The 26,604-nt window shown below is 40.9% G+C and overlaps 4 protein-coding genes across 6 annotated transcripts; 3 read left to right on the forward strand and 1 right to left on the reverse strand.

Annotated features, from left to right (window-relative positions):
• Nucleotides 1-1,436: 1,436 nt before the first annotated feature.
• LOC147754291 (uncharacterized) lies at nt 1,437-26,604 on the reverse strand. 3 transcript variants are annotated; one of them, XM_086974664.1, is made up of 7 exons: nt 25,644-26,604; nt 25,025-25,216; nt 24,377-24,434; nt 23,600-23,804; nt 8,940-9,177; nt 6,618-8,564; nt 1,437-4,550 (listed from the first exon to the last, which is right to left on the reverse strand). In XM_086974664.1, the coding sequence occupies exons 2-5, from the start codon at nt 25,167-25,169 to the stop codon at nt 9,148-9,150; spliced, it is 438 nt and encodes a 145-aa protein (XP_086830790.1). In that variant the 5' UTR covers nt 25,170-25,216; nt 25,644-26,604; the 3' UTR covers nt 1,437-4,550; nt 6,618-8,564; nt 8,940-9,147. The 3 variants fall into 3 exon arrangements, 2 of the variants coding, with proteins under 2 accessions (XP_086830790.1, XP_086830789.1); XM_086974663.1 differs by having other exon boundaries at nt 1,437-8,564; XR_015316875.1 differs by lacking the exons at nt 23,600-23,804; nt 24,377-24,434; nt 25,025-25,216 and having other exon boundaries at nt 1,437-8,564; nt 25,644-26,560.
• On the forward strand, nt 9,039-10,992 carry LOC111254836 (histone-lysine N-methyltransferase SMYD3-like). Its single transcript, XM_022816090.2, has 2 exons — nt 9,039-9,173; nt 9,655-10,992. The coding sequence occupies exon 2, from the start codon at nt 9,739-9,741 to the stop codon at nt 10,990-10,992; it is 1,254 nt and encodes a 417-aa protein (XP_022671825.2). The 5' UTR covers nt 9,039-9,173; nt 9,655-9,738.
• On the forward strand, nt 17,482-19,550 carry LOC111254112 (histone-lysine N-methyltransferase SMYD3-like). The gene is made up of 2 exons (XM_022814634.2): nt 17,482-17,824; nt 17,975-19,550. Exons 1-2 carry the CDS (start codon nt 17,642-17,644, stop codon nt 19,403-19,405), a joined length of 1,614 nt encoding a protein of 537 aa, XP_022670369.1. The 5' UTR covers nt 17,482-17,641; the 3' UTR covers nt 19,406-19,550.
• Nucleotides 21,350-23,043, forward strand: LOC111254099 (histone-lysine N-methyltransferase SMYD3-like). The gene is made up of 2 exons (XM_022814603.2): nt 21,350-21,565; nt 21,872-23,043. Exons 1-2 carry the CDS (start codon nt 21,350-21,352, stop codon nt 23,021-23,023), a joined length of 1,368 nt encoding a protein of 455 aa, XP_022670338.1. The 3' UTR covers nt 23,024-23,043.

Consider the following 26,604-nt stretch of genomic DNA (forward strand, 5'->3'; position numbering starts at 1 on the left):
AAAAGTGGGCAAACGGTCAAACTTCTTACTGCAAGCAACAAAGAGAAGCTGCACGGTACGGGTGAAGCTATGTTAGTAACTGATTTAATCTATGAGGTTCTGTATTCGAGAACTTAATGCTTATCATCGTCTGCTTCTATCGATATATAATAGTCACCCAAATTTTTCATTTTACAAATATATGTAGTAAAAAGCTAAACTACGTACATCAAGCTCTGCAAGATGTTTTGGTGAGAATGAAATAACTGCAATGTGACCTGGAATTCTTATAAAAAAAATATACTGAGCGTTGAATGCATTCAAACTTGATCTGAAGTTACCAATTGGTAGATTTTATCATGGAACACACAGGGATAAAATTATGACCAAGAACAACCGTTCGCTTGAAGAAAATATCGATCTAGAGATTTTTCAAATGCAGTTGTTCGACCTGTTAATACAACAAGTACGTTTATGTAAAAACGAGATTACAGATACCGTATATCGAGGACGCATACATTATTGTACATTTGACTATGGTACCCATGTTGTTGATCTGACCGGTACTCTAGCTCAGATACAGGTACGTATTAGGCTGTAAACGTAAATGTATATCTGTATCTGTACTTTAACCTTAAGCACCAATTCTTACCACCATTTTTCCTCAGGACTGCCCTTCTGGGTATTATAGATTGCTAACGGCAGAGCGTACCTCATGTTTTGTAGTGACCTCTTGTCCCCGGGGCAGGGAGACAGACATTTTCTTAATCTATTATTTTAACACTATACTGGTTCGCCGAAGAATATAGGTAGTTGGCCGGCTTGTGAAATATGCTGACACCTTACGCATTGGTGCTGGCTAGCACACGACCGTCGTATATCCTCGCCTCCAATCATATATATGATATGGTAAACACATTATGGAACGCTCGCTTTAAGCTAATGATATATCGACAACGAGCTGCCTCGAAGCCATCGAAAAAAGCATCAGGATACAGCAGTATTTTGAGCACTCGATACGGCTATGCTAAATAACAGTATTGACGCCCCACATTAAAGGCTTCATGAATGAGCTTGCCCTCCTAGAAATGATGTAAATGTCTGCTTAAACGACTTGACAAATATGATTTGCGTGGCTATACATTTATTATTAATCAATCAGTACCTGAAATACAATAAGGTTTAACTTAAAACAAAGTGGTTCTTCTCGGTGCCTTTTAAGAATTAGAGTCTCATCATTGTCCAAGAAACACTCGTTCTTTTTCTAAGCTCTTATATAAAGCTCTGTTGTAGCTAGTTGGTTTTTCGAGCTGTCCTCTGTATTGTAACTCCAGTTGGGTCATAATGTTTTGTAAAACCCTTTTTTTGAACGCGATCTTTCTGACGCTGAACTGTCACCTTAAACCACGTCCAAATACTGGGTAACATTGCTCTATCTAAATAGAAAAGACACTGACTCAAATTTTAGCCATATTTAATGATGGAAGCAAGTATGTTTTAATTATTTCATACCTTTTTTTAGCTGTTTATATCAAGTTACCTATTTATTATAAAATACATTTACTGATTTAGTTGTTAAAGGTCGTTTCTTGAACGCCGCCTATCGAACTGTATACAAATAGACAATAGAGTAGTCACATCGTTATGCATAATATTACTTTCTGGTATACTTGGCGACCCAGGCAGCCTTTAGACGTACATGCAAAAAGACATGGTCTTGGCCATCTTGTACCACATTGAAGTTCATTGTCTCCTGCGGTTTTCCCAAGCTTCATCCGAACGATAGAATTTTCCCTTATTATAGCGCTCATGAAACTGAGTATTTCAGGTCCACATAGTCAAATAAACTGTGTAAGGAGCAGAATCAGGATTAACCCTGACGTTGCCTGTACAGTTGGAAGGTACAATTTTGCCGATTCTACAAATTAGCTGACGTTGAAACATAATAACGTAACGTTTCAGTATGAGCGAGGCAACTTAGACTATGTTCTGAATATGTAACAAATGCATCCCATCTACTTTACACTAGGATATATTGCTGTTGGGAAAGCTTCAGTTGTCATTATTTCAGTAACCTCAGACTTCACAAGTTGTAACTATATTGATTATCCGTTTAAATATACCTTTCTCAGGAACTTCCCTCTCTCATTATCTTCCTGCTGCCAGTGCAACATTAATGTCTACCACTTTTACTGATATTATTTATCGTATGCATATTTTATCTCTCGAATCATCTTCTTTTGCCTAAATAGGTCAATTTTTCTTCTTTTTTTTGTAGAATGGAATTTTTTTTGCAAGACGTATAGATGTCCAACTTTTTAGTGAAGCAAAGATTAGAGCTACTTCTGACAAATACGCCTCTTACAGAAGTTCCTTGAGTCGATTATGCGACAACTCTGCATCAGAAGGCCGTTGTGTTTCTTTTACTATATCGATCCTATTGGACATTTCATATGATCGAATAGGCGCTTGCCCCCTACGTTGGCTATTCTACCTAAAGTGTTTCATCAAGGCTGACTGTTCATTCATAATACATGAAATAACTTTCTTTTTTGGGACGTAAGCGTGCTTGGTCGAACACTTGATTTGGCTAAAGCCAGTTAAGAGAATACTTACATCTGTTTTTTTTTTTCAAAAACTATTTGGGCTCTAGATTTGGCCCGGCTGGCTGTATTATTGATCTTTGCATAGCTGAAAAGCTGGCGCACCGCTGTCGTGGACACCGACGCTTAAATGAGATTCATTCTCCGAAATTTGGCTGTCTCGGACAGAAAAAAAGGACCGGTTTTGGTCCATTACCGAGTGCATTAATGTTCAAGTTGCAGTGTCAAGCCGTGGTTACGGCATACGGTAATAGTACGAGCTAAAATCTACAACTCTCCCATGAGACCACCATCTATCTCCCATGTAGTCGATTGGAAAAGACATTTGTTACCTTTCATTCTATCAATACGAAGTCGTTCTTCACCTAGCCACTGCTCTTAGTATCCAAGTAACACTACCTTCAAGAGCAGAAACTTGACTATGACACCCCCGTCATATATCGATCTATTTTACACGATGCACTAAACTCTAAGCATTTTATCAAGAAAATAACGCTCGAACAATATAGCGGGCGATCAATTAAAAGTCTCAGAAATAGTTAGCAGTAATGTTTACCTATTAAACGGTACGGAATATTTTGTACACAAATGTCTGAATGTGCAAGTTCAACTAAAGTCAAAGTTCGTCTCGTGTCATACTATAAAATACATAAAAAAAAAATAGTATTATACTAGAAAATACAATCACGGTTTTTATAGTTTGCAACAATTCTTCACTAATTTGTAAGTTTCGCAAAATCGGCAACTCGTGCGCATGTAACATTGGCACAACTTCGACACAAGTTGAAGCAGAATTAGAAACGCTGGATTCGGTGCTGTAATAAATTCAAATTGCCCGCCTTAAATGTGCTACTAACACATAGAAACATTGAAGAACGAAGAAGTACGTGAGTTCGCCATTTTTTTTTTACTGTTTGCATCTTTCTAACTTCCTAAATAACCTTCTTAATAAGAAGGCTTAAGAATCAAGCCAAAAATGCATTATAGACAAACGCACCCTAATCAGCCGATTTCTGTTGGTTGCTACTGAGAAAATCATTCGACAATCGCTAACGGTATAAAAGAGCTCGGCGGCATGGAAGTAGGCTTGCGCAGTAATCATGTTAACCTACATTTCTGTGGTCTTTGTTTTTTGTCTCTAGCTCTAATATGGAGTTGATGAGAAAGTATCACTATAGTTAATCGAGATTACAATTGTTGGTATTTAGTGTATATGTATACATATATAGATCTGAATGCATAGAGGGCACTTGAACTGGGACTAGCCTTGGTAGACTGTTTGTCGTAACGGGCATACGTGTGTTTTTATTCCTCGTACTAGGAGAACGCTTATTCCTTCTAGAACGAAACAACAAACCTGATATGGTGAAAAAACAATACGTCGTTTTCAACTTAAGCTGATTAAGGATCAAACACCTTTTTTCCGAATTAAGCTGCACAGCGCACAGTAATTACCTACCAAATTTTTCCATTTGTAGTTTGTGGGGGGCATCTACTGGTGAGCAAAATCTAATTTCCTATGTGATTAAATTCGAATTTTTTCAATTATAGCAATTTTCGATATTTTAAACAGGGTCTGAAGTCCGTTTGAATTTTCTCTCTACATTTTCTTTTAGAAGAAGTGTTTTGAGTTTTTAATTAGCCAACGTACGACCATGTGTCCTCCGTGTACATGAATAGCTGACGTTTTGAAAGTCATCCTATAATTGTGTGATGTTACTTTGCCCTCGATACAGGCGACCCATACAACTTTTTATGTTAAAACTAGTATGGCTCATCTGGCCTTTGTTATAACTCCTGCGTCGTCCTCGTGCTCCGGCTGGGCGGACTTATACTGCTCGTCAAGTCGTGCAATAATCTTCTGCTGCTGATTCCAGAGTTCGGGGGTGTGCACATCGACCCAACGACTATCACAAGCAGTGCAATCCGATGGTCGAAAAACCGCTCGAACTGCATCTTGTCCGAACCCTGGTTTGCGAACGTGTCAAAGAAAACCACAAAAGCGGCATATAGAGTAAAGCTAGAGTTGGTACACGGCCATCTGTCTAACATCAGACACATTCGTATCTGGGTCTCATTTGGTTTTGAATCATCATATACATAATACTTTTTTTTTTTTTTTTTTTTTATTAAAGTCACGTAACAGGTAATATTTACGCTGATTTATTTTTACTAACATATCCAAGGATTTATCTGATCGTGTAGCAAAAAAATGCGCATTTCCTAAGAGAAGCGATCGTTGCAATGATAAATTAATAATTTAGTGTTTAAAAGACAGGTTAAGGAAAGGGTTCATTCGATGTCGTATATCAAAGAGTATGAAACCTAGTAATTTTACCTATATGCAGATTTCGGTGTTTGGCTTGATTGTGAAAGAATATCATAAGCATCCTGTCTGATTAGCAACTCACCACACCTAGCTAGCAAACCTTTTGGTATTGTTTCACGCAATGCTATATCCGATCTCCTACACACGTCGACTAAACGTAGGTTAACCTCAAAAGAAGCTTGTTGATCTCGGTTACGTTCTTAGCTTTTTAGAAATCTGTAACTTACTCCGAAAAATCCAATTTGACTTTCTTGAAACTGGCATTTTTCTCTATCTGTTTGTAACGGGTATCTGTTTGCAATGTATCACTTTAACATAATACATTCATATTGTCCTCAGATCGGTTATTTTATAAGCCGTATAGTAAATCTGGGGATTCTCTAGACAAGTGTTTACTCACTAAAACTAAAAGATTATAAACACAATATGACCGAACAGAAAATTTCTCTACTTGTGAAAAGCGACTATCGTGCATACGGCCAGCTAGTAATTGTCAGCTTTTTTCCACGCTGCAATTACACCATTTGCGTAACCTAATGTAATATCGCCCATAGTGTTTTTTAAGGACCACGCGCGCTTGCTCAGCCGGTGTAGAGCGCGCATTAGGGTGAGTAGATAGGCAGTATAGTAGTTGTCAGCCGTTCTTTTAGGTAGGCGTTGTGGTCTAGGTTCGAAGCATGGGAAAGGCACACCTTGTTTTAGTAGGGCTACTCCAAAAATACGTACACCATTGGATATAGTGTACTTCATAGGTTGTTTTAGTTTATAGACTGGAGTTACAAACGTTATTAAGTGAATGGAAAGTGACGTAGATCGATGGAGTTAAACCTCATGCATCGAATAATTGGAATGAACGTTAAACTCAAAATACATTTAATGTATAATAATGAGTCACGGTATAATACCGCGAGTAACCAGAGTACAGGTTTAGCGAGCGGAATGATTAATGGTGTTTAGCGTAACATTGTTGAAAAACGATCTACCTTTTAGTATCACGCCGATATTGTTGCTAAGAAAAATCAAACACCATTGCGGTTTAGGGCGTATAAAATGCTCAGACCATATTATTTGATACTGATGCACGTATAAGGGGAAGAGCTAAAAACCTCGATCTCAAAGAACTACAGTGTCATCGCTTTCTTCATCCGCCTTAAGCAAATTTGAACTTCAGAGCAAGATATGATTAGCAAAAAACGCATGCATGCATGCGTTACATGTTGAACGAGAGTCAGGTAAGTTAGCGTTCGTAAAATACCTAAACTGTGTACCAGCTACCACAGTTCAATTTAGAGATTGAAAAGTTAAACAAAGCAATTTAACATATGTCTTATATCTGCGCCTCTAAGTGCCTCTTGACAATGATTTCTTCCGTAATGAAGAAAATATATAGAACCTCATAATATTGTATATCTCACAAGAGAAATTGAGTGGCAAAAAAGTAGCTTCCTCCTGCCGCAACCGCATGGAAGAATCGCAGTAATATATACTGCAGTTTTTCCTTCTACTAAAGACTAACTAAAAAGCTATTGATTAAAAACATAGTCAGACATAGACGATGAAAACGCATAACCCAGCGCGTGCTCAGCCTAAGCTACACACATATTGGGATAAAAGTAGTCGTGCATAGCTCGCTTCGTGCCTTGAATAAAGCACATTAGATATAGCAGAACATATGACATTTCCCATGACCTTTATATTGTACTTACCCTAGGGACTCACCGGGTGAGAACAGGCCGAGAAACGAATTTGGATGTTCTAGCGAGCTCAGGCCACGGTCACAACACAAGACAACAGTGAGATTGAAGGACATGAAGGCGCTAACGTTGAATTACCCATTAGTTGCGTGCCGTTAGCGTTCTCCTTTTACATGGAACGGCTCCCATCTTTTATTTGATGAGCTTGCGATTTCCTATATAACCAAAAGCCATTGTACATGCCGTTTGACTGCTGGCAGAAGTGCGGGCCTTTGGCTGGTGCATGCGAAAATGAGCACTACAAACCGTTTATTTGGTCGATTTATGTTCTGTAAAGTTCCTAAAATTATAGTTTGTATCCGACCATATAGGAGAAAGTGGCCTTCTTATGCTCTCAAGGTATCGAGATTAGTAATGTCAGTGCTTGCTACCCTATGCGGTAGTAATTTTACCATTAGTCAGAAGTAAGAGATAGCACTCCCGTCTGGTCGTACTGTCATTCTGAAGCGATTCATGTATAACTACCGAAGAGTATAACAGTAATAATAGTGGTCGCAGTAGTAATAATAATAATAAATAGCAAACTCACGGATTAGCTCTAGTAATTAGTACTCACGGGAGTAGTTTCTAAACAGCCATTGTTAAAAGTTTGAAGTAAATTATCTTATGAACAAACCCGACTGCAGCAGGTTCTGTTATATATATATATATATGGTGTGTATTGCGAATACGTTATTAATAAAAACTGTGATGACGTTCATGTTTGTCAAACGTAATTACAGTGAGAACGTCACAGTGAGCTGTTAATATCAAGTGTTTGTGTATCGCAATGAGCGCCTATTAAGAGATAGTTTGACCACATTAAACTCGATTATCAAAACGGTGTTAATATCTAACTTTTTGTAGTCTCTTGTTTACTTAGTAATAAAAAGCAGTGCTTTACTGCAGGACAATCTTTGCTAAGGAACTGTTTCGGCAGAAATGGGAAAAGGAAGGCATCCAATCTGAAGCATGACATTTGTCGTAAGCTCCTCTGAACTTTAGGAAAATTTTTTGTTGGGCTGAAAAATTGCTGAATGGAGCCTCTGTTGACCAGGCTATTGCCCCCATCTATATCGCACAATGACATTTCATGGCCCGCTTACACTGGCAAAAAAAACTCGCGGCAAAACTTGCCCTTGTCCTATCTTGTCGTGGTACTCCACTTGCCGCAGCTCTCCTTCCCACGCCCTACTCAATCTACATTTGTAGACGTGGCTCGACTCGATATAGAAGACTTTAGGGGCATCACTAGCACAGCATTTTGCCGAGGTTGAACACAGTGAGTGGAACACACACAAAGCTACTACGAGGGGTTCTTATGAAAGTGGAAATTACAAATTGGTGCAATGTCTATCCCAGGCAGCCGGTTCTAGACGAAAGGAGGAAGTTGAAATCGAAACGGGACCATTGGACGACGTGTGGTGTTTGCCTGAGTCTGCTGCACGCTGGCTAGCTAGTAAAATGAAAACAGCCCCTACAGCAGCCCTGGAGGAACATGAGATAAAAAGACTATGGCGCGGCAATGAAAACTTCCTCACTGAGGGAAGAATTACTGACGATTTCCAGCCAAAACGGTAAGAATCGTGGATAAAAAGAAATTGTGGCGTAGCGGCGCCGTGATAACAATAAGCACTTATCCGCACATTCGAAGTTAGAAACAGAAAAGAAGAAAGCGATGCGCGTCTACTTCTTGACTTGTCTTTTCGTCGTGTATTGTCTCAGGAGAAATCACAGTTGACTATTCTCACTCAAGCCGCAGCGGGCACAAATTGGAAGTTGGCCCAAGATTTGTCAATGCTTGCATATGTCCCGTGAGCTTCTGCTGCGGCTCGCCACGAATCCCGACAGCATTTATAGGGCACCATTAAACGAAGGGTAGTGAATGTCTATAATGGTAATGATGATACTGGAACCGTTCTGAAACCACATCAAACCCAAATTAATGAAATAAATAGATTAGTGCAATACGGCTTAAATCTACACCAATACCAGCTGCTGCGATACGCTGTTATTGATCAGCAATGTCGGATGCATTTGCCACAGAGCTGGGTTTCTGGATTGGCCAAGCTTTGTTGAAAATAAGATGAGTGCTGCTGAAAAGCCCGTGCCCATTCAGGCTAACCAGCTCTACCGTTATCAGAAAACTGCACGACCAAACGGGAAACTCGTAAAAATACTCAGCACCAAACATCTGCATACTGAATGCTTTTATATGTGCGTAAAAACGCTCTCAGAGATTTTGGACTCGCTAAATTTTCTGGACGACGAAACTCACTTCTAAATCTTCCTTACCTTGTCAATTTCCAAATCCTAAATCAAGTCGGAAAAACTGTTACGGTAATGGAGGGTAGCCCTGCTTTACACCGGGTTTATAAGCCCGGAGACATCATGATCGAGGAGGAGCCCTACGCCTGCGCCGTTGACACGCAGTACTTAGCATCCGTATGCAGCTATTGCATCCGTCGAGAGTCCAGCGTACGATGTCCTTTGTGTAATAGTCTCAGTTACTGCAGCATCGAGTGCAAGGTACCTGGTGGGTTTGTAGATATCGGTTTATATTGATGCAGCACGTACGTCATTATTAAAAATGTATCGTGCATTCAAGAATTCTTCATTACACGTTTATTTCAAATAATTTGGCTAGTATTAACCAGTACCTATTTTGCGTTGCAATCATTCTCATACGCGTTTTAGTATCCACAAAGAGGGTGATCCGATTTTGAAAACGGGAAAAATTTTATGGTGAGAGCTAGCTGTCTCAACGAGACGTAAATTCCTAAAGCTAATATTAATGGAGGAGTGGAGGGGGGGGGGGGGGGTGGAAGAGTAAGGGGTTGTATTTCTCGAAAGCATCGACAGGTTAGTCGTAGTAAGTTGTGGTTAGTATACTGAAAACTGTTATGCCTCAATCTACGTTTGAATAATTGCTGCGCTAAGACGTAGTTTGAAAGTTGAAGTTATTGATGATTCGATCGCGCGCATCTTTACGTTTATACTGTGTTTGCAGAATAAGGATGTTTTGTATCATAACCTCGAATGCAAAGTGCTGCAAGCGGTACGTGCCGCAGGAGGTCATTCAATTGACGGCGAGATGCGCTTAGTTGTTCGTGCCCTGGACCGCTCAATCCGCGAACGTGACTCCAAAAAATTGTCTGTGGGTGACTACTTTGGTCATAAGCGTACCTTTGATGATTTGATGCAACATTTAGATAAACTTTCGCCGAACGAGCTAACGAACTCGAAAGGATTATCGCATACCCTCTTTCTTCTAACAAAAGATCATGTCCAAACGACACCCGAGGAAATTTTGACCATTATGGATAAGTGCCGAATCAACTGTCACGCTCTTGTTGATCACAACTCACCCCATGCGTTCGTTCGGGGTCGCGTCGTCTATTTGGGAGTGTCGAAGATGAATCATTCCTGTGTGGATGTCAGCTATGTCCAGGTGTTCGACGGACGCAAGTATACGCTACGGGCTCTCACTGAAATTGAAGTGACTAATCCGTTGAGTTTAACTATTCACTATGTGCCACCCACTTTACCGTTTAAAACCCGCCGGCGACGCCTACTTAAAAATTATCACTTCGTCTGCGAGTGTCCGAAATGCAAGCTGCAAAATCAGCAACCGAATGTACCTGAAGCTGACGAGCGACTGGTAACTCGAATTGAAGCCGCGTTCCAGAATCGATATCCATATTCCAGATGGTACACGATGGGGCACGAGTTTCTCAATTTATTGAAGGCCCTTCCCGAGACGAATTTCTACGTGAACTGGGTATTAAGCCAAATGCAGTGGTCTTGCAAGGAGCTGGGTCACCACGAAGAGAGCATATTTTATGGAACACGCGCCTTGCTTGGTTCCATCTCTGTACTATCCTTGGAGCGCATCTTCTACACCATGTGCGAATCAATGGTTATGCTGGGCTGGACCCAACCTGAACATAAAAATCATACAACTTTTTTAACAACACGTCAGTTTACCAAAGAATTATACAAGCTCACTCATGGTATGAACCATAGTATTATGCGATCGCTTGACATCATGATTGACGCTACAGAGTTCGAGCAAAAGAGCCCGGAGGTTGAAACTACCCTTTCAGCTAACTGGTACCGGTCTCTTCCGACGCCATTTTTACGTTTCGCGAAAATGCTCGAAGAACAAATTAAGAACAGCGCAATGGGCAAAATTCGCGGTGGAGGGGCGGAAACTTGCCTTCCTTACGGAAGATCGAAGTACGCTTCAGCTTATCAACGGCCGTATGGTCAATCTTGGCCTGTGACGCAACGAACTCGTCCGCATCACCTACACTGTATGAGTTCCATTAGGAAAATGCCTCCATAATGTTATAGGCAAATCCCAACCCAAAATCCAATTACTAAACAAAATTGCTTCAAGCCTTGCGACCTTTTACTTTTGATTTACGAGTTTATCGCAACGAAAAGCAGGTATTTAGAAACTGAATAGTCCAAACATTGACAAACGGGGTCCGTAGATCTTTACACGTCCTTAATGTTATCCATTATTATATGCTGTTGCAGGATTTAGAATTGTTACAAACTAATTTAGTTTACCAAAAGCCGGGTTAGTGTACGAAAATGTTGATGAAAACGATTAAGCTCGCCGGTCTTGTTTGCTTTCTTTTTTCTTTAAACTAGATTAGACTAGTAGGCGCGACATCCCCGAGGCCTGCCACCAAAAAGTAAAGATGTAAAAAAAGAGCGCAAGTAAAATGCGTTTCATATATATATATATATAAACTTAGTTTATAGTTTACACTAGGTTTATTCATCTACCCGATAAGCTAATGCTCTTTGAGCAGTGTACAACAAAAAGCGTTATGACATAAGTCTATGACCGCTGTAGTAATACTTATCGTATCGTTCTAGAGAAGCCTGCCTGCCATGCTCAATTACTACGATAGCTAGTTTAAGGCTCATTTGTTTTAGGAAAATTGTTCGACAATCGCAGTCTGTTGCAAGTTTTTGCAGTCGTAAGCAAACGCTTCACAAGGCGGTCACTGCTCTTATCATTTTGCAGTTGTACGATTGGGTTTTTCTCGCTCTTGTTGCAAGCATACCACTGTAAACTGGCATTAATCTACAGGTTCGGTCTGAAGAAACCGCTTTTAGAATTTGATTTTCAAAATGTATAGCGCATGTAAAATAAGTTCTGCATTATAGGAATTAGCAATTGTTAACAAAGGCTGCAGTACAAAATTTTTGGCAAAAAACTGATGCTTTTAGCACCTAAAGGGGCCACTCCAAAGCTAATGTGTCAAACGTGTCCGTCCGTTTACCCCCTAATCATCATGAAGTGACTAAGTTTCAATTGGGAAATGAATCCGGGTTCCAGCGGCTACTACCTGTACGGTGTCCTGTGTACCTTTCAATGGCCGCAGTCCGTTTCCTGTGTATGGGACAATTATTTCTTCCTATCTACATCTACCCTTGTACATTTTACATACTCGGCAGCTGCAGATGAATAAAGTGTATAATGGCAAGGTTGCTGTCTACGCGAATTAAGTAGTTTCCAAACAAGTCGGGCATGAGAATAATAGGCCAGTCATTCAATGCAATTAAATACACTACGTAGAGAATGACAGAAGACCACGTGCGGAACAACCGTAACTGAAAAGCTGCAAACAGGCCCTCAGAATGAATGCTTTTTTCTTTTTAAATAAAATTGAACCCGTGCAAAAGATATTGATAACAAGATATTTTTATAGATGGAATATTTGTTTTTTTTATAATTTTAGGGATGAAATGAGGTTCAGTACCGCCGTTAGGTCTTCCAGCAGGCGGGCAGCTGACTTCTAGCACAATGCGAAGCAGTGTTTATGCTCGAATTTGAACCTAGGCCAATGAACGCCCCTATACTTAATAAGAGGACACGTTACCACCACCTTATTAGCGGCTCTCAAGACATGCACAAATTAAAACTAACTTATAGATTGGGATGTATCAGCTCTTATTAAACTGAAACCAACGGAAAAATTAGTTTTTCGATAGTTTTTTTTCTAAATGGTTTCCCAGTCGCCTGGGAATCGTTCTTGTTCCTATATATAATATGAAATAAACAGTTGCAAAAGTTACTGTGTTTTGAGAGTATCGTATCAGTATTGTTTATGCAGTAACGAGTTCGATTTCTCACTTTGTGTCCACGACTGCGTCATGCGACGAGCTTAAAGTGGCACTATATTGTCTTTATCGTTGTGTCGGCTCTATATATACCAGAAATGGTTATAAGAGTATTTGTTGATTACTTCTATGCATACATGTGTAGCTATGGAGTCTGGAACGACTCCCAGTTCACGGTGTTCACGCCCCCACAACAGTGTGTTACGGTTAGAAAACATATGAGAATATAGTTAAGTCAAAAAAAAAAAAAAAAAAACAGCAAAAAATTCGGTCCAACTTCATATTTGTACGATTATAATAATGATAATATCACACCTAGCATAAATTCTCGGGGGTCACATATCGAACTTTTTCATTTTATTAACTTACGACCTATTGAATAGCGTCAAGGCCCACAGTGGGAAAGCTTAAGTACTCAAAACATCACAATTTAGGGGGTATTTTATACCTTCATATTCTGTCCAGTATATTATTTAGTAAGCACTATTATACTGTGGAAGCGAAGTAAATAATTTCGTAAGATTACAGTTGTGTAAACAAATCTATTCACTAGAGCTAGGTGACTTGCAGAATACCCTTTTCTTTTCTTTTCTTTTCTTGTTCGTCTTTTCATCATGGTATAAAGTACGTTGCATTCAAAACAGGCAACTTGCTATTGGCCTCACACTCTGCATGATGATAGTAGTCATCGAATGTTTGGACGCTAGTTCACAATAAAAAGCTGCCCAAGTTAACGCTAATTGCACGAAATCCACATAAAGCATGATAGTCGTCATGTCTACGTAAGGAATATAATCAAAATACTCTCGCCGTAGCAGGCATTCCTGTAATCTTCAACGGTGTCAAGATTCAAATCTTCAGGGGCCCTTTCAACACTGCTCATCGAAGAAAATTATTTAAGAACTAGTAGACTTAGAGGTACAAGCGATATCTAGCGTCCAACAGATAAGACAGTTTTAACAATCCATTCATTAGATAGTCTCCGCAGAAAATTTAGGGAACTAGCGAGGCTTCAATTCGAGCGAAGAAAATGACGCTTAAATTATGCTCAGAGATAGCATCTCAGGTAACTTAAAATCCGTAAGTTCGTAATTATCTATGCGCACATTGAAATAGACTTGTAGGTAAGGTTGCATTTAATTGTACCACAGTTTTAATCTTATCAGTGCTATAAAATTATCAAGACCGCTGAAAATGCGCAACGGGACGCGACTGATAGTTTCTGCTATTTCACACCTATGAACGCACATCAACACCAGTTAGGACCGGTCTCTGTCAGCTAATATGGTAGCATCCTATTTACGGGTCCTACGAGCAGCATGAATTTAAGGCCTATGCGTGATTCTAGTGTTTCTGCATGAGCTAGATATAGGAGCAAGTGAATGTTTGAAGTATTTACCTAATATGCATTTTATTGACGTTCAATAAGCCATGACAAATAATAGTTATTTCTATTAATAACGAAAAAGCTGTATATAGTATTTTCTTAAAGGGGATTTCACGCTTTTGAAGTCAACTAGGTCCGTGACAGGATATAATGACAGGGATCCCTCTATTTCATAGCGGGCAAATCATTTTTGAAGGTGATCATTATGTCTGGAGCGTTTGCATAAAACTCGTTTCTGACGTGTGTGCCAACCGCTTCATTCGAGCGACAGGTATCAAGTGCCTATCTGGTAATCACACTAACTATAGTAGCGATGAGTGTGAGGTATGTCCAAAAACATGTAAGTATCCTACATAATTTATACTGAGCCATGCTACATGTTGAATCGCTGCGTCAGTGAACGCCGGGAATCTAACGAATCGGTTATTTCTTTGAAGATCGACGCACGTTTTTCGACCTTGTGACCCACGCCAAACTTCGAAGCTGAACGTATAGCAGATTCATTTCGGAGCTACATCGAAACATACTTAGGTTAAACGGTCAATCTGTTATTATTGAAGTGCCGTATAAACGCCCACAAGCTAGCTAACAACGTGATAGCACACAACGTCATACAAGGACGCGCTGTTTACCTCGCCACTTCCAATATCAATCGTTCCTACCTTCGTACCAATTACGTACAGATGTTTCCGTGACGTCTAAGTTAATGATCCATTTGTTATTAATTATATTCCGGCCAATCTTTTATTAGCCCAAAAGCATCTATTAACAAACTACCTGTTTATTTATGGTTCCTTATGGACCAGAGGTTCATAAGGACGTCGCTAGAGGCATTACGCGTGTTTTTCGAAACAGCTATTTGTAGGGAATGATCTTCCTCGATCAACTGACACATCCGACAGAAACAAAGTTCTTTGTCAATTACGTCCTAACTTAACTGGAAACGATGAAACTAAGAGCAACTTGATCAAAGGCATCGAATATGGTAAAAGACGCTGGGCACAAACCTGATCCTATTTATTTTATGCGAATTTATGCTAGATTTTGGATGGCATTTATTGAAGTAGTACTTTTCAGGTACTGTTACTGGCGAAACTCTCGAACGACCGTTACCACTGGCTCGCTCTAGCGACACCGAAAGAACGGGTCTTACTTTGCGCTAACTTTAGCAGGCATTCACCATAACTTCCAAGTCAATTATTTCGCCTTTACCCCATGCAAAACCTATACGGGCTATATCCGCCCATATTTAACCCATATATTACTAGTTAACTACCTATCATCGCTGAGTAATTGTGATCATTGTCTGATTGAACTTATAATTAATAGCAGCCAGATGGTAAGCTTTACTCTAATAATAATACAGCTCACTTTGGTAAAAGCTTCAACAGCCAACAGGCATTTTTCAGATTTTGGTTAATGTACACTTTCTTGATTAAACATTTTTATAACTATAATATGAGTAATTAAAAGAGAACAGCAGACTGTTTAGTAGATGAAGTCATATTTTTTGTGAAAAATAAATTTTTCAAAAAAAATTTTAAAAAACTAGATTAATTTACTTTAAAGTATAAATTGCCTTTATAGGAATAACTCATCGATCATTTTGCTTCAAATAAAGATCTTTACCCTGTAATTGAAAGCATAGATACGCTAAAGGCTATCTTTGTTGTGTTTACCATTAGTTTGTTCTCCATGCCGAGTTCCGTACGCTATTGAGTGCGATCATTTGTTACTCAGGGAAAAAAAACTGTGCAGATCTGTTAAAGTCGCGCGTATTTCAACACGTACTCGATTCGCTTCCCGCAATGGTTTCTATTATATTTATAGGCGGTTTTAACCTAATACACATTGTTATTTTTACCAATTTGTTCGATCTCGGTATTCTACATTATAGATTTGCGTCAATATTTAGATAACCTATTTAGGCTTTTAGGTTCTCATGAGCTGAGACATTGTATTTGATTGACCTAAATGCTGACTTGAGACCTACTGTTTCCAGATGGAATCCAGAGCCCATGATCATTTAAGTGCTGTACCGGATATTATAAAAATTGGATTGGCGAAGTGCCTTCAACTAGACCTTCAATAAAAGCACTAGGTAAATGTATAAAAATGGCAGAAAATGCGATTCATACGGTAGATAAGCACTTGTGTAACACGCACGGCTACGAAATGGCAAAATCCCACTTCGTCTTTACATTATATTAGACTGGCCAATCTAGAAGTAGAAAACTATTAGTCGTTCTCACAAATATTGTCGCAAGTATAGAACTACCCTAAATGTCCATCTGGCCTATTCAGGTAGGACCTTGTTAGGTCTGGTCACGACCACAAAGGCCAATATCTCAGCAGTAAAAAACACACATAGATATGCTGCCTTTTCCCTGTTTATACGTTGTTCTCAAATAGCTTGTACCTAAAAAAGTTGACGTGGACACTGAGGTAGTAGGGTAAGCTGCATTTAATAATTTTTTAATGTATTGCAGTTTTTTAAGTTTCCCCATGGCAATGCTTTAGCCGAGTCTACCGATCATCCTGCCATTTCGGCGAGGTAAGCGGTAATCTATTAGTAGACCTTTGTTGATTCTGACAATTGCTCAAGATGTTGTTGTTGCTGCTGCTGCACGATACACTTTGCATAGATGACTCAGACCAGTCGTTTCCTGATTTTTTGTGAAGCGGCCGAAATTTCGAGTTGTAACAATAACATAACATGTGCGTATATGTGTATGTTCGTCATGGTAATTACATGGAACATGACTGCTCCGGTCACTTGCAGGGTCAAGCGCCTGCGACTAATAAGGACGAAGCATCGTTGCTTCATGTCGCACCAACGAGACAAACAATCCACGGTTTATGTGGACAAATAAAGCCCTATTTATACATGATTTAATTAATAAACGGAAGCGCTTATGAACTGAACCATCATGAATGGCTGTTCCGTTCGCCACAGTCTGCACGAATTTTAATACCTATGCTCAGTTAATGTCTGGTAGTTGGCCTTAAGCACCAACGAAACAGTCAATGAAGCTTACGCCCCCACACAATGTCTGATTTCTAGGTTGAGCTTGACACTAAACCTCCCGCCATTTTTTAAAAACTCCGTATATTATTCGCTAAGCAATCGCAACGTTCTTGTTTATCGTTCGGCATTGATACTGTGGCAGTAATTTAAAGAACATTTGAATTTTTAGCGACATTTGATTTTATACATTGAACTAATGTCTGCATGAATTGCGCGCTCGAAAAAAACACGCACCGAATAGGCGTAGCATTATTAGTATTTAGCAGATTACAATAATATACGTATACGCCGGCTGCTTTTTGGACGAAGCTACGAAGTAGATAAAACCAATCGGTAGTCTGATCTGATCTGATCTGATCTGATCTGAGCTGAGCCGAGCCGAGCCGAGCCGAGCCGAGCCGAGTTGAAGTTTTGCGGACGAATCTCACTGAACTGAGAATGTCCGATATGTGTTCGGCCTTGCGGTTCCCAGCGGGTTCAGTGATCGTTGAGGAGGATCCGTATGCCTGTTGCCTCGATCAGGACCTGTTAAAAATCATGTGCAGCTTTTGCGTGCGTAAGCGGCCAAACGTTGTGTGCTCTCGGTGCAACGTCGTGAAGTATTGCAATACCGAGTGTGAGGTGATTACATGATTCTGTTGAACCTAAGCCGACCTAACGGGCCGGGACACTACCGCATCTTTTTGAACAAAACGTACATAAATGTTTAGATAGAACCATAGGTCGTTCTGACGCAATTGGGTAACACAACGTTTTCCTACCCTTTCACAGGTGAAAGATAAAGCATATCACGATCTCGAGTGTAACGTCCTTAGGCTGCGAATCAATGAACAATTAGATGAGGAAACGCGCCTTGTGATACGAACTCTCGATCGCTGTGTACGTGAACGCAAGCAAGGCGCTGACTCCATTGGTGATTTCTTCGGCTATCGACGCACGATTTACGACCTAGAGAGTCATGCCGCTGATCTAAACCTGACGAAGCGTGAAAAAGCCACGAGACGAGCTAACTACATATTCGGTTTGGTAAAGGAGCACGTTGACACATCACGAGACCAAGTGTTTGAAATACTGCTGAAATGTCGTATCAACAAAATTACTTTGTTAAATCATCATTCACCTCGCTTTTACTGCTGTGGTAGTGCTCTTTATTTGGCTGTATCGAAGATGAATCACTCTTGTGTCGAAGCTCCTTACGTGCAGATTTTCGACGGACGAAAATACACTTTGAGGGCCCTTCGTGATATTCGGGTCGATAATCCACTCACGCTGACGGTACATTACGTACCTCCAAATATGCCGTTTGCGCAACGCCAGAAACATCTTCTGCACAATTATTATTTCATATGTAACTGTGCTAAGTGCTGTTGGCAGGCCCGACACCCAATACCAGAGGCTGATGAAGCGATTGTATCCCGTATCGAGAAAACGTTCCAGACAGCCCCCGACTACAACGCTTGGTATAATATCGGCAAAGAGCTTCTTGCGAAGCTCCACGATCTTCCTGATAGCAACTTTTACGTCAATTGGCTTTTAACACATACGCAGTGGACGTGCACGATGGTGGGCCACTTAGAGGAGAGTATCTACTACGGGTCGCGAGCCTTGCGAAGCACTGATATAGTTACCACCATCGAAACGATATTGTTTAGCATGTGCGAATCGATGATAAAGTTGGGATGGCATAAACCGGAGAGCAAAAAGCAGATAGCTTTCGGCCAAGCTGTTAAGTTGGCCAAGAGTCTGTTCGTACTAACTCATGGCGCGAATCACAAACTATATAGAGCGCTGGAGTCCATGCAAAAAGCTGGCGAAGACGCGTATCAGTATGCACATCAAGCAGGTGATTTCCAACGCGGAAACACTTTGCCGCCTTGTAATCCGACGGTATTTGGTCAGTCGGGAAGACCTAGATACGCTCATTCCTTTCCAGGAGCTAATCAGTTGGGCGATGCTGGCGCCGCTACCCCGTCCATGACTTGGCAACCCTGGATGACTTATCTACCCCGGCTACTTGCGTCTGTGCTTCCCCCACAGTTCTCACAGGTGCCATCTAGGCCGTGCTTAGCTACTGGAAATCCTACTACCCCGCGCTGTCCAATCATTCAGCAGCTTCCCAGGTTTCCCAGTCCCACAGGAAGGTTCTCGGCACCGAATCCTCCACCGATACGTCCATCGATCCCAATCCGGCAATTAAGCTAAACTTCCGTTCGTATTTCATTGAACCTGCCCATCAAACCTGACGCATATGCTTCTTTACAGGATTTAATCTGATATTCAATGATATCTAAAAATGTATGGCTTTGCCGAATTGAAATTAATAAACTTAAGTCAGATTTTACCGTGAGTCTGCTTCTGACATATAATCCTTTGATTCTCAATGCCGTGCAATTACTATAAGGCTATTAGGTATGGGAGATAGTAACTACTATAATAACGCACACGGTTGAGCGACGTATACGTAAACAAAGCGAAAAGATTAGAGAATCAGAAAATCAATTCTTACGATGTATTTCCGTGGACACTTTGTGACCTAGGTTCTTCCGCGTTACGATTTATAAATGACCCGCCTACAGCTGTTCAAATTGGTTCGCAAACACTGGAAACATAGTGCCTAGACATTTTGTTTTTAAAATATTCTTGGTTGTTCATCATTGCTCATCAGGCAGTTATTAAGAATCCAATGATCCGTCTTCACTGCAGTTCTGTTGTCCTTCTGGAAGTAGGGTAAGGTGAACAGCGACGTGGTAGAGAAATAGAAGAAAGCTTGAGTTATAAATTAGCCTATTCACGATGCAAGCTAAATGTTCATTATACTCAACACGGGATAGGAAAACGGAGATAAAAGAACCCTGCCAGCATTCAAACAATGTTGGAGAGACATATGGGAAGGTCGTGCTGCCACACAAGCGATCTCGAAGCTCAGGACTTATAGGAATATGGAAGGAGACCTCATCAAGAGTGAATGCTTTACGTAGTCAGGCGGCCTAGGCCACGAATGGGGCGAAGACTTTAAGGACGTCATTTAGGAGGGCCGTGAGCATATGTCCTAGGCTTTATGGCAATATTACAGTTAAAACTTTACGGCACGCCTAGCTATTTTAACAGTATCAAGAAGTAAGATTGGTTCCAATCCACAACTGGCTCGTTGTCAAGCGTAGCGTAAAATAGGTCCGACTACATTGGTCAGAGGCGAAGTAATGAGGGCGCTGATGTATAACGATGAGGTCTGATTTTGATGTACCGGTGATGATCATCGTGGAAAGTCTTATATTAGCTATCGCACTTTCATGTGTTTTGAAGGAGTGTTAGTTTATACGTACCTTAAATTATTAGTCAATAACATATTAATCAATTATCAATATGTAGTAATTAGCTCTGTGAAGTAACAATTGTAACAAAATGAAATAATAAATAAGAATAAAACATAAGTAGATAAAAGAATATTGCACAAATTGTATTCTTTACATCTCTGACGCGCACTTCACCTGAATGCCTTCAGCACACAAATTTTATTTGCAATTTTATATATTTATTGCACGTTTTATTTAAAAAAGGGATTTTTAATATATATATATATAAAAAATAAGTGTTTTTTGTAGATGCGGTGACGATTACAGTTAGCCTGTTGAAGGCTCTTTTTTCGACCTACTACTAACGTATAGCAGGCCAATAAACACACGGTAGTTTCTTACACTTCATTTTTTTGTTGGCATGATAACAAAAATGATGGCTATCATACGATTTTTAGCCATAGCCTTGTTTAACAAAATGGCTTTAACAGACAATTTTTCAACCAGTAGTTAAAACACATTGTGTCGAGTTACGTTGTGAATACGAATCTTTTCAAATACAAAACAGTACACGTCGATGCCGGATATTTGCTATTTTTTTTCCCAATAACAAACCGCAATAACAAACTGCTAAGTGTTATTAACTTACGAACTGCTAACCCTATTGAAAGCTATCTAAACGTCGTTACTTATATTAAATTTTTGAACTGGATTTTTGAACGAATTTTGAATTTTTCTGTCCAGGCCTACTAGTGGTAATTGCATATCTCTCACGTGATAGTCATAAGCTTACTAGCCATCTTGAGCAACAACGAACCGGGCCTCGCGGCGGCCGGCAGTTGTATCATATTCGATGCTCTCCAAGTGGAATGGGTCGAAGACGTCAAATGGCGGACCTAGCTTACCTCTTCGTTACACCGCGGGTGAAATTATGATTGAGGATGACCCGTATGCCTATGTGATTGATTCGGAATTATTCGGACTAGTTTGCAGCTACTGTATTAAAAAAAGTTTCGGCCTTCGTTGTTCCTGGTGTAACTGGATAACCTATTGTAATAAGGATTGCAAGGTAACTGATGAAAATGGCTAGGTTAGGTAGCCTCACGTAATAGTTGGTCCTGGAGATTATTGTTAGCGAATTATCTCAGGCTCAGCTCGCAAGTACTGCTCTTGTCCTATGCGCGTCTGCTATGCGTACTTGATATCGGGATCTTTTCCAGAAAGGAACTTGTAGCACTGTATGAATAATTGGCCATATACCTGTCCCTGCCCCGGTTTCGTAATCATTTATAGGCGGTAGGACCATTGTCGCTGGCTGTTATGTCACTTGAAGTAATTCTATACCTTTCGACCCTGCTTTTTTCTGAATATATAGAGAAAGGACAAAGTCTACCACGATTTGGAATGTAAGGTCCTTCAGAGTTGCGGGAAGGATGACGATCTGCCGGATCAGGAAACGCGCCTTGTGATCCGGGTCATCGATCGTTGTCTCCGCGAGCGTCGTACTGGCTGCGAATCAGTCGGCGATTATTTCGGTTGTCGACGCACGATCAAGGATCTTATCGGACACATCGATCATTTGACAGCTGAAGAACGTAAATATGCCGAAAGCCGGGCACAAATGATATTTGATTTAATCAAAAGCCACATCGTCACTACAGTCGAGGAGACACTCGACCTTCTCCAGCGATGTCGCATCAACTGCCATTCCCTAGTCGACCATAACTCACCGCAATACTTCTCTCGAGGGCGAGCTGTGTATCTCGGCGTTTCGAAGATGAATCACTCGTGTGGTCCTACTGACTATGTGCAAATTTTCGACGGACGAAAGTATACCCTACGGGCACTCCGTGACATACAAGTTCATGATCCGTTAACGCTGACCGTACACTACATCCCACCGACGCTGCCGTTAGCGACCCGTCAAAATCGTTTACTTAACAATTACTATTTTATATGCAACTGTACGAAGTGCGTATGGCAGTCTCGTCATCCTGAAACCAGTGCAGTTGACGAAGAGCTCGTCGCAAAGATTGAGCATACGTTTGAAGTGTCCCACGGCTATGAAGATTGGTTAACTATTGGAAAAGAGTTTCTCAATGAACTTGCAAATCAACCAGATAGTAACTTCTATGTCTACTGGTTGCTCATTCAAATGCAGTGGACTTGTGCTGAACTTGGCCGTTACAACGAGAGCGTTGAATACGGCACGCGGGCATTAGAAGGAGCTGAATCGATACTATCATTAGAACCAATTCTATTTAGCATTTGTGAATCGATGGTAAAATTAGGTTGGAATAAACGACACAATGAAAACTATCCCCGATTTGCGAGCACTATCAAAATGGCAAAGGATTTATATCTCGTTACCCATGGATCTGACCACAAAATCGTACGTTCGCTCGACGTCATGAAGAAAGGTGGCTCATGGTGGAGGAAGATTTTTAAGAATAAGGACACGAGTAAACTCTTAAGTGAATCAGTAGTAAAGGATGACACTGGTAAAACTACAGTAGCGTCGGCCTGATGCAGATATGAGAGAGAGAGTGAGAGAGGGGAGAGAGAGAGGGGGAGAGAGAGGGAGAGAGAGAGGGGGGGATCAGTGTCAGGTACAGTTCGAACACATACGTCAAATTCATTAATAAAATTAATAGCATTGCACCCAAATAGTAAGTGAAAATCCCATCTATAATAGTAAATTTACACTCGCCGATGAAGACGGGTTTTTTTCGATTCGACAATTAGAGTCACTGCAATGGGCTGCCATCTTCTAAAGGGGCAGGCTGGCTAAGCTCAAACACTTGTAGAACAAACTACCGAGTTTGCCGAGACTGCGCGGGTTAATTGTACTCGAGCACAGACAGTATATAGATAATCATTACTATAATGATTGTTTTATAGTGATGACTCCTTTCTAATAAAGGAGTCATCACTGTTTATGTTTAGAGACACTTTTTGTGCTGCCTCTCTGTGTATTCATTTGTATTTGGCTATACTCGGCACAACTAGTCCAAAGTTATATACAGAGACATAATGTAAACATAGATCATAATTCTATCGCGGTATGCAAGACATGCTGTAGAAGTTTCTCGTATTCACTAACCACAAGTATGGCCGTATTGCTGCTTAAGCTAGGAGATTGGTTTCCTGCCTGTGGTGACGTGAGTTTTAAGGTGCGCCTATGGAGCGTGTTGAGCAAAAATTGAGGATAGGCAGCAGCTACACATGTCGCATTGAACAGCTCGTTCTTTTGCCTGATCTTGTATGGTCCTAATCGTTGAGCATTCAGCGTTCCACCACGGTCTGACCTATAACACTGCGGTTCGATTAGAAAATTGATGTACATGATATTGCTTTCCACTAGCATCGTTTATAATATTGCTGTGTAACTACTAACTAGACCGTGGAACCGAGAGATGCAGTTTTAAAAGTGGATGAGGAATATGCCGTGGCATCTTTGTCAGGTTAGTTACGTCGAGTTATGCCCATAAACTTTTGACACCTCTCTCTAATCCCTCGTAGCCAGGTAGCGCAACTACAAAGATATATATATAATATAAAGTTCATAGTATTGATCTACAGCTTTTTAAAATAAGCTATATTATATATGAAGCGAGAACACACGTGGGCGAAACTTGCAAACTTAGACGAAAAATTTTATCGCATCTAAAAAATCAATGATTTTTTAGATGCGATAAAATTTTTTGGAGTTATAAGGCAACCACCCTAGTATAATAGATTAGTTCCTAATAAGTGCTGCTTTCATACCACTCTGCTATAATATAGCGACGCGCAGCGGTGCGACGGTGAACATTTGCGATGTATATTGTTCAACACTGTGTATTTTTTTAACTCTATTTAGAACTGTCGATCAGGCTACCTGCAGAAGCTAGACGCTGTCTCACGCTCAGTCGATCGTCTGAGATTGACCTGGAAGTCTTCATTGGGAAAAACAGAGTATTTCCCACGTAAATTATGGTAGACTTCTTACGAGAAAGAGACACGGACATTGGTTTAGTTTTTGGCCAACCAATTTCAAATTAGGCGGCTTTGCCTATGGAATGGTTATATGGGTGGATGTTGACTTGCTCGTCGTGCGTACTATTTCGTCGGATATTTACATTTCAATACGTAGTGAAGTACATGCTCATATCGAAGTACGACAGTGTGCTGCTAAATGTGTATGGCAGGACTGGTAGGCTTCAGACCGCCTTGCCTCTTAGCCGCTGTGCTGAGGCCATCCACGCTTTATTTACGTAGTCCACGTTTAGTCGCAAACTGTTCATGATAAACAAAAAAACATAACCACGCGTAGACTCTATCACAGGACGTGCATATTTGGGATGAGAGTCCTCTCATAGTATGGGTTCCACAGCTAAGGTCAAAAAGTAGATTCAATGTTTCACTAGGGTCGTCAAAAACTTTTTTAAAAGGACATCGTTCGTGGGTATCCACGTTTGTTCGGGCAGGGAGATTACCTGTACGTCATTCATGCTCGCTAAGGTTTTTTAAAACCGGCGGTGCTCACCCATGTAACCGGGTGTATCGATGGTCTTGTGCATACGAAGCGCCTTCTTGCTAGGAGTGGCGCCCCCAACATCGACCCGTAGACAAATGAATCCCATCTCACCGGTTTGATTGATCTTTTTGTTCGCATCGAGAAGGAGCTTCATACAGAGTTATCGTTATCAAACACTCGCCAACCTCAGCGGCTTTTCTCCTGGCGAATATAAGGTTGAGCGAAGATGGATGACAGTCATGGTAAAAGCATTTTAGCTAATACTCTCTCTTTAAATGCGTGCAAGCCAAACTAATACATTTGAGCAATTCGAGTGGATCACTATATTTCATCAAGTGCTGTTTAAGAAAACGGGTATATATTCGACAAAAGAGGTCCTGCTCACCATTGGAGACGCGAACCCCTTGCCAGGATCACTAAATTTACGCAAAAAGCTGAACTTTCTTCCAACGAACATATTAATGCCGGTTGCTAACTGTGGATATTTTTTTTTCGAAAATATTCATTTTTTACGTACCTCAGAGCGTTGTTAGTGAAGGTCAAAAGCTAAAGCATTTTGAACTACGAGGTTTGTTGGTTGAAATAAATGAGTTATGGCTTTATTAAGTACTATACAAAACAATTTTACCTGTTTTCAGTAGCTATAATCAAATGTAGCGGTCACTGTAATCGTATATCATAGACAGAACATATGTATACACGGGTAGGTATAGGTTTACCACATCACAAAAAAATCTATTCGTTCCGCATCAAAAATATGGCCGTTCTGTCCTCGAATCTGCGAGGTCTTATGGTCCGGTCATCGTCGTAATTTATGTGTCCCTTCTTCACTACTACCGTCTTTACCACCGCGCACTCATCCTTTAGCAGGTCGCGTTGCGGCGGCCTCCGCATAGCTCACTACACTAACGCGCCGCTTTTTCGCCAACCAAAAGAAAATCGAGAGCTTCTCAAGCTTCGCAGTGACTCTCTCTCTCTCTTTTTTGCTCAGCAACTCTTTTCCATGCACCTATTTACTGCTGCTATGCTATCCTGGCGTAACCATAGTGTCTTCACAGCTGGGTGAGAAGTGCTGGGTGATTCTCGGGAAACAACGCGGAAATGTCGGCCATTGCTAGACTGGGTTGGGGCACAGTGACTGCGGCCGGAACTGGCAACAACCTCGGTGTACGTTGCTGGCATCGTACATTACCAGCAGCAGCAGCACGAAAGAACAGACAGTCTAGCGCGTTGCCGAGGCCGATTGGAAACTGCTGTGTGTGTACGCTCTGTGAGGTCTCAACCGAGGGAAGACCCAAGCGGAAACTTCTTTTTATATAGGTGGGAAACGGTGAGCCAAACGAGAAGAGAAAGCTGGATAGAACAGGAGAAACGGGTGTGGAATGGCGGAGCGTAGGATGTAGTGGACGATAACAAGTGTCTTTATAGCTGGCACAATGCCCTCCACTGCAGCTTCCCGGACGAGCGGACATAGGATGCAAAGGCTCTACCAAAGGGAACTAGAGGCAAGTGGCGGAGAGGGTCACAACGATGGCTCTCGATCAGGGTCAAATGTTCCGGCCCGTTGTACTAAGCACTTACTGTAACTC

This window comes from Varroa destructor, unplaced genomic scaffold, assembly GCF_002443255.2.
Source record: "Varroa destructor unplaced genomic scaffold, Vdes_3.0 BEIS01000007.1, whole genome shotgun sequence".
In the NCBI taxonomy this organism is placed as follows: domain Eukaryota; kingdom Metazoa; phylum Arthropoda; class Arachnida; order Mesostigmata; family Varroidae; genus Varroa; species Varroa destructor.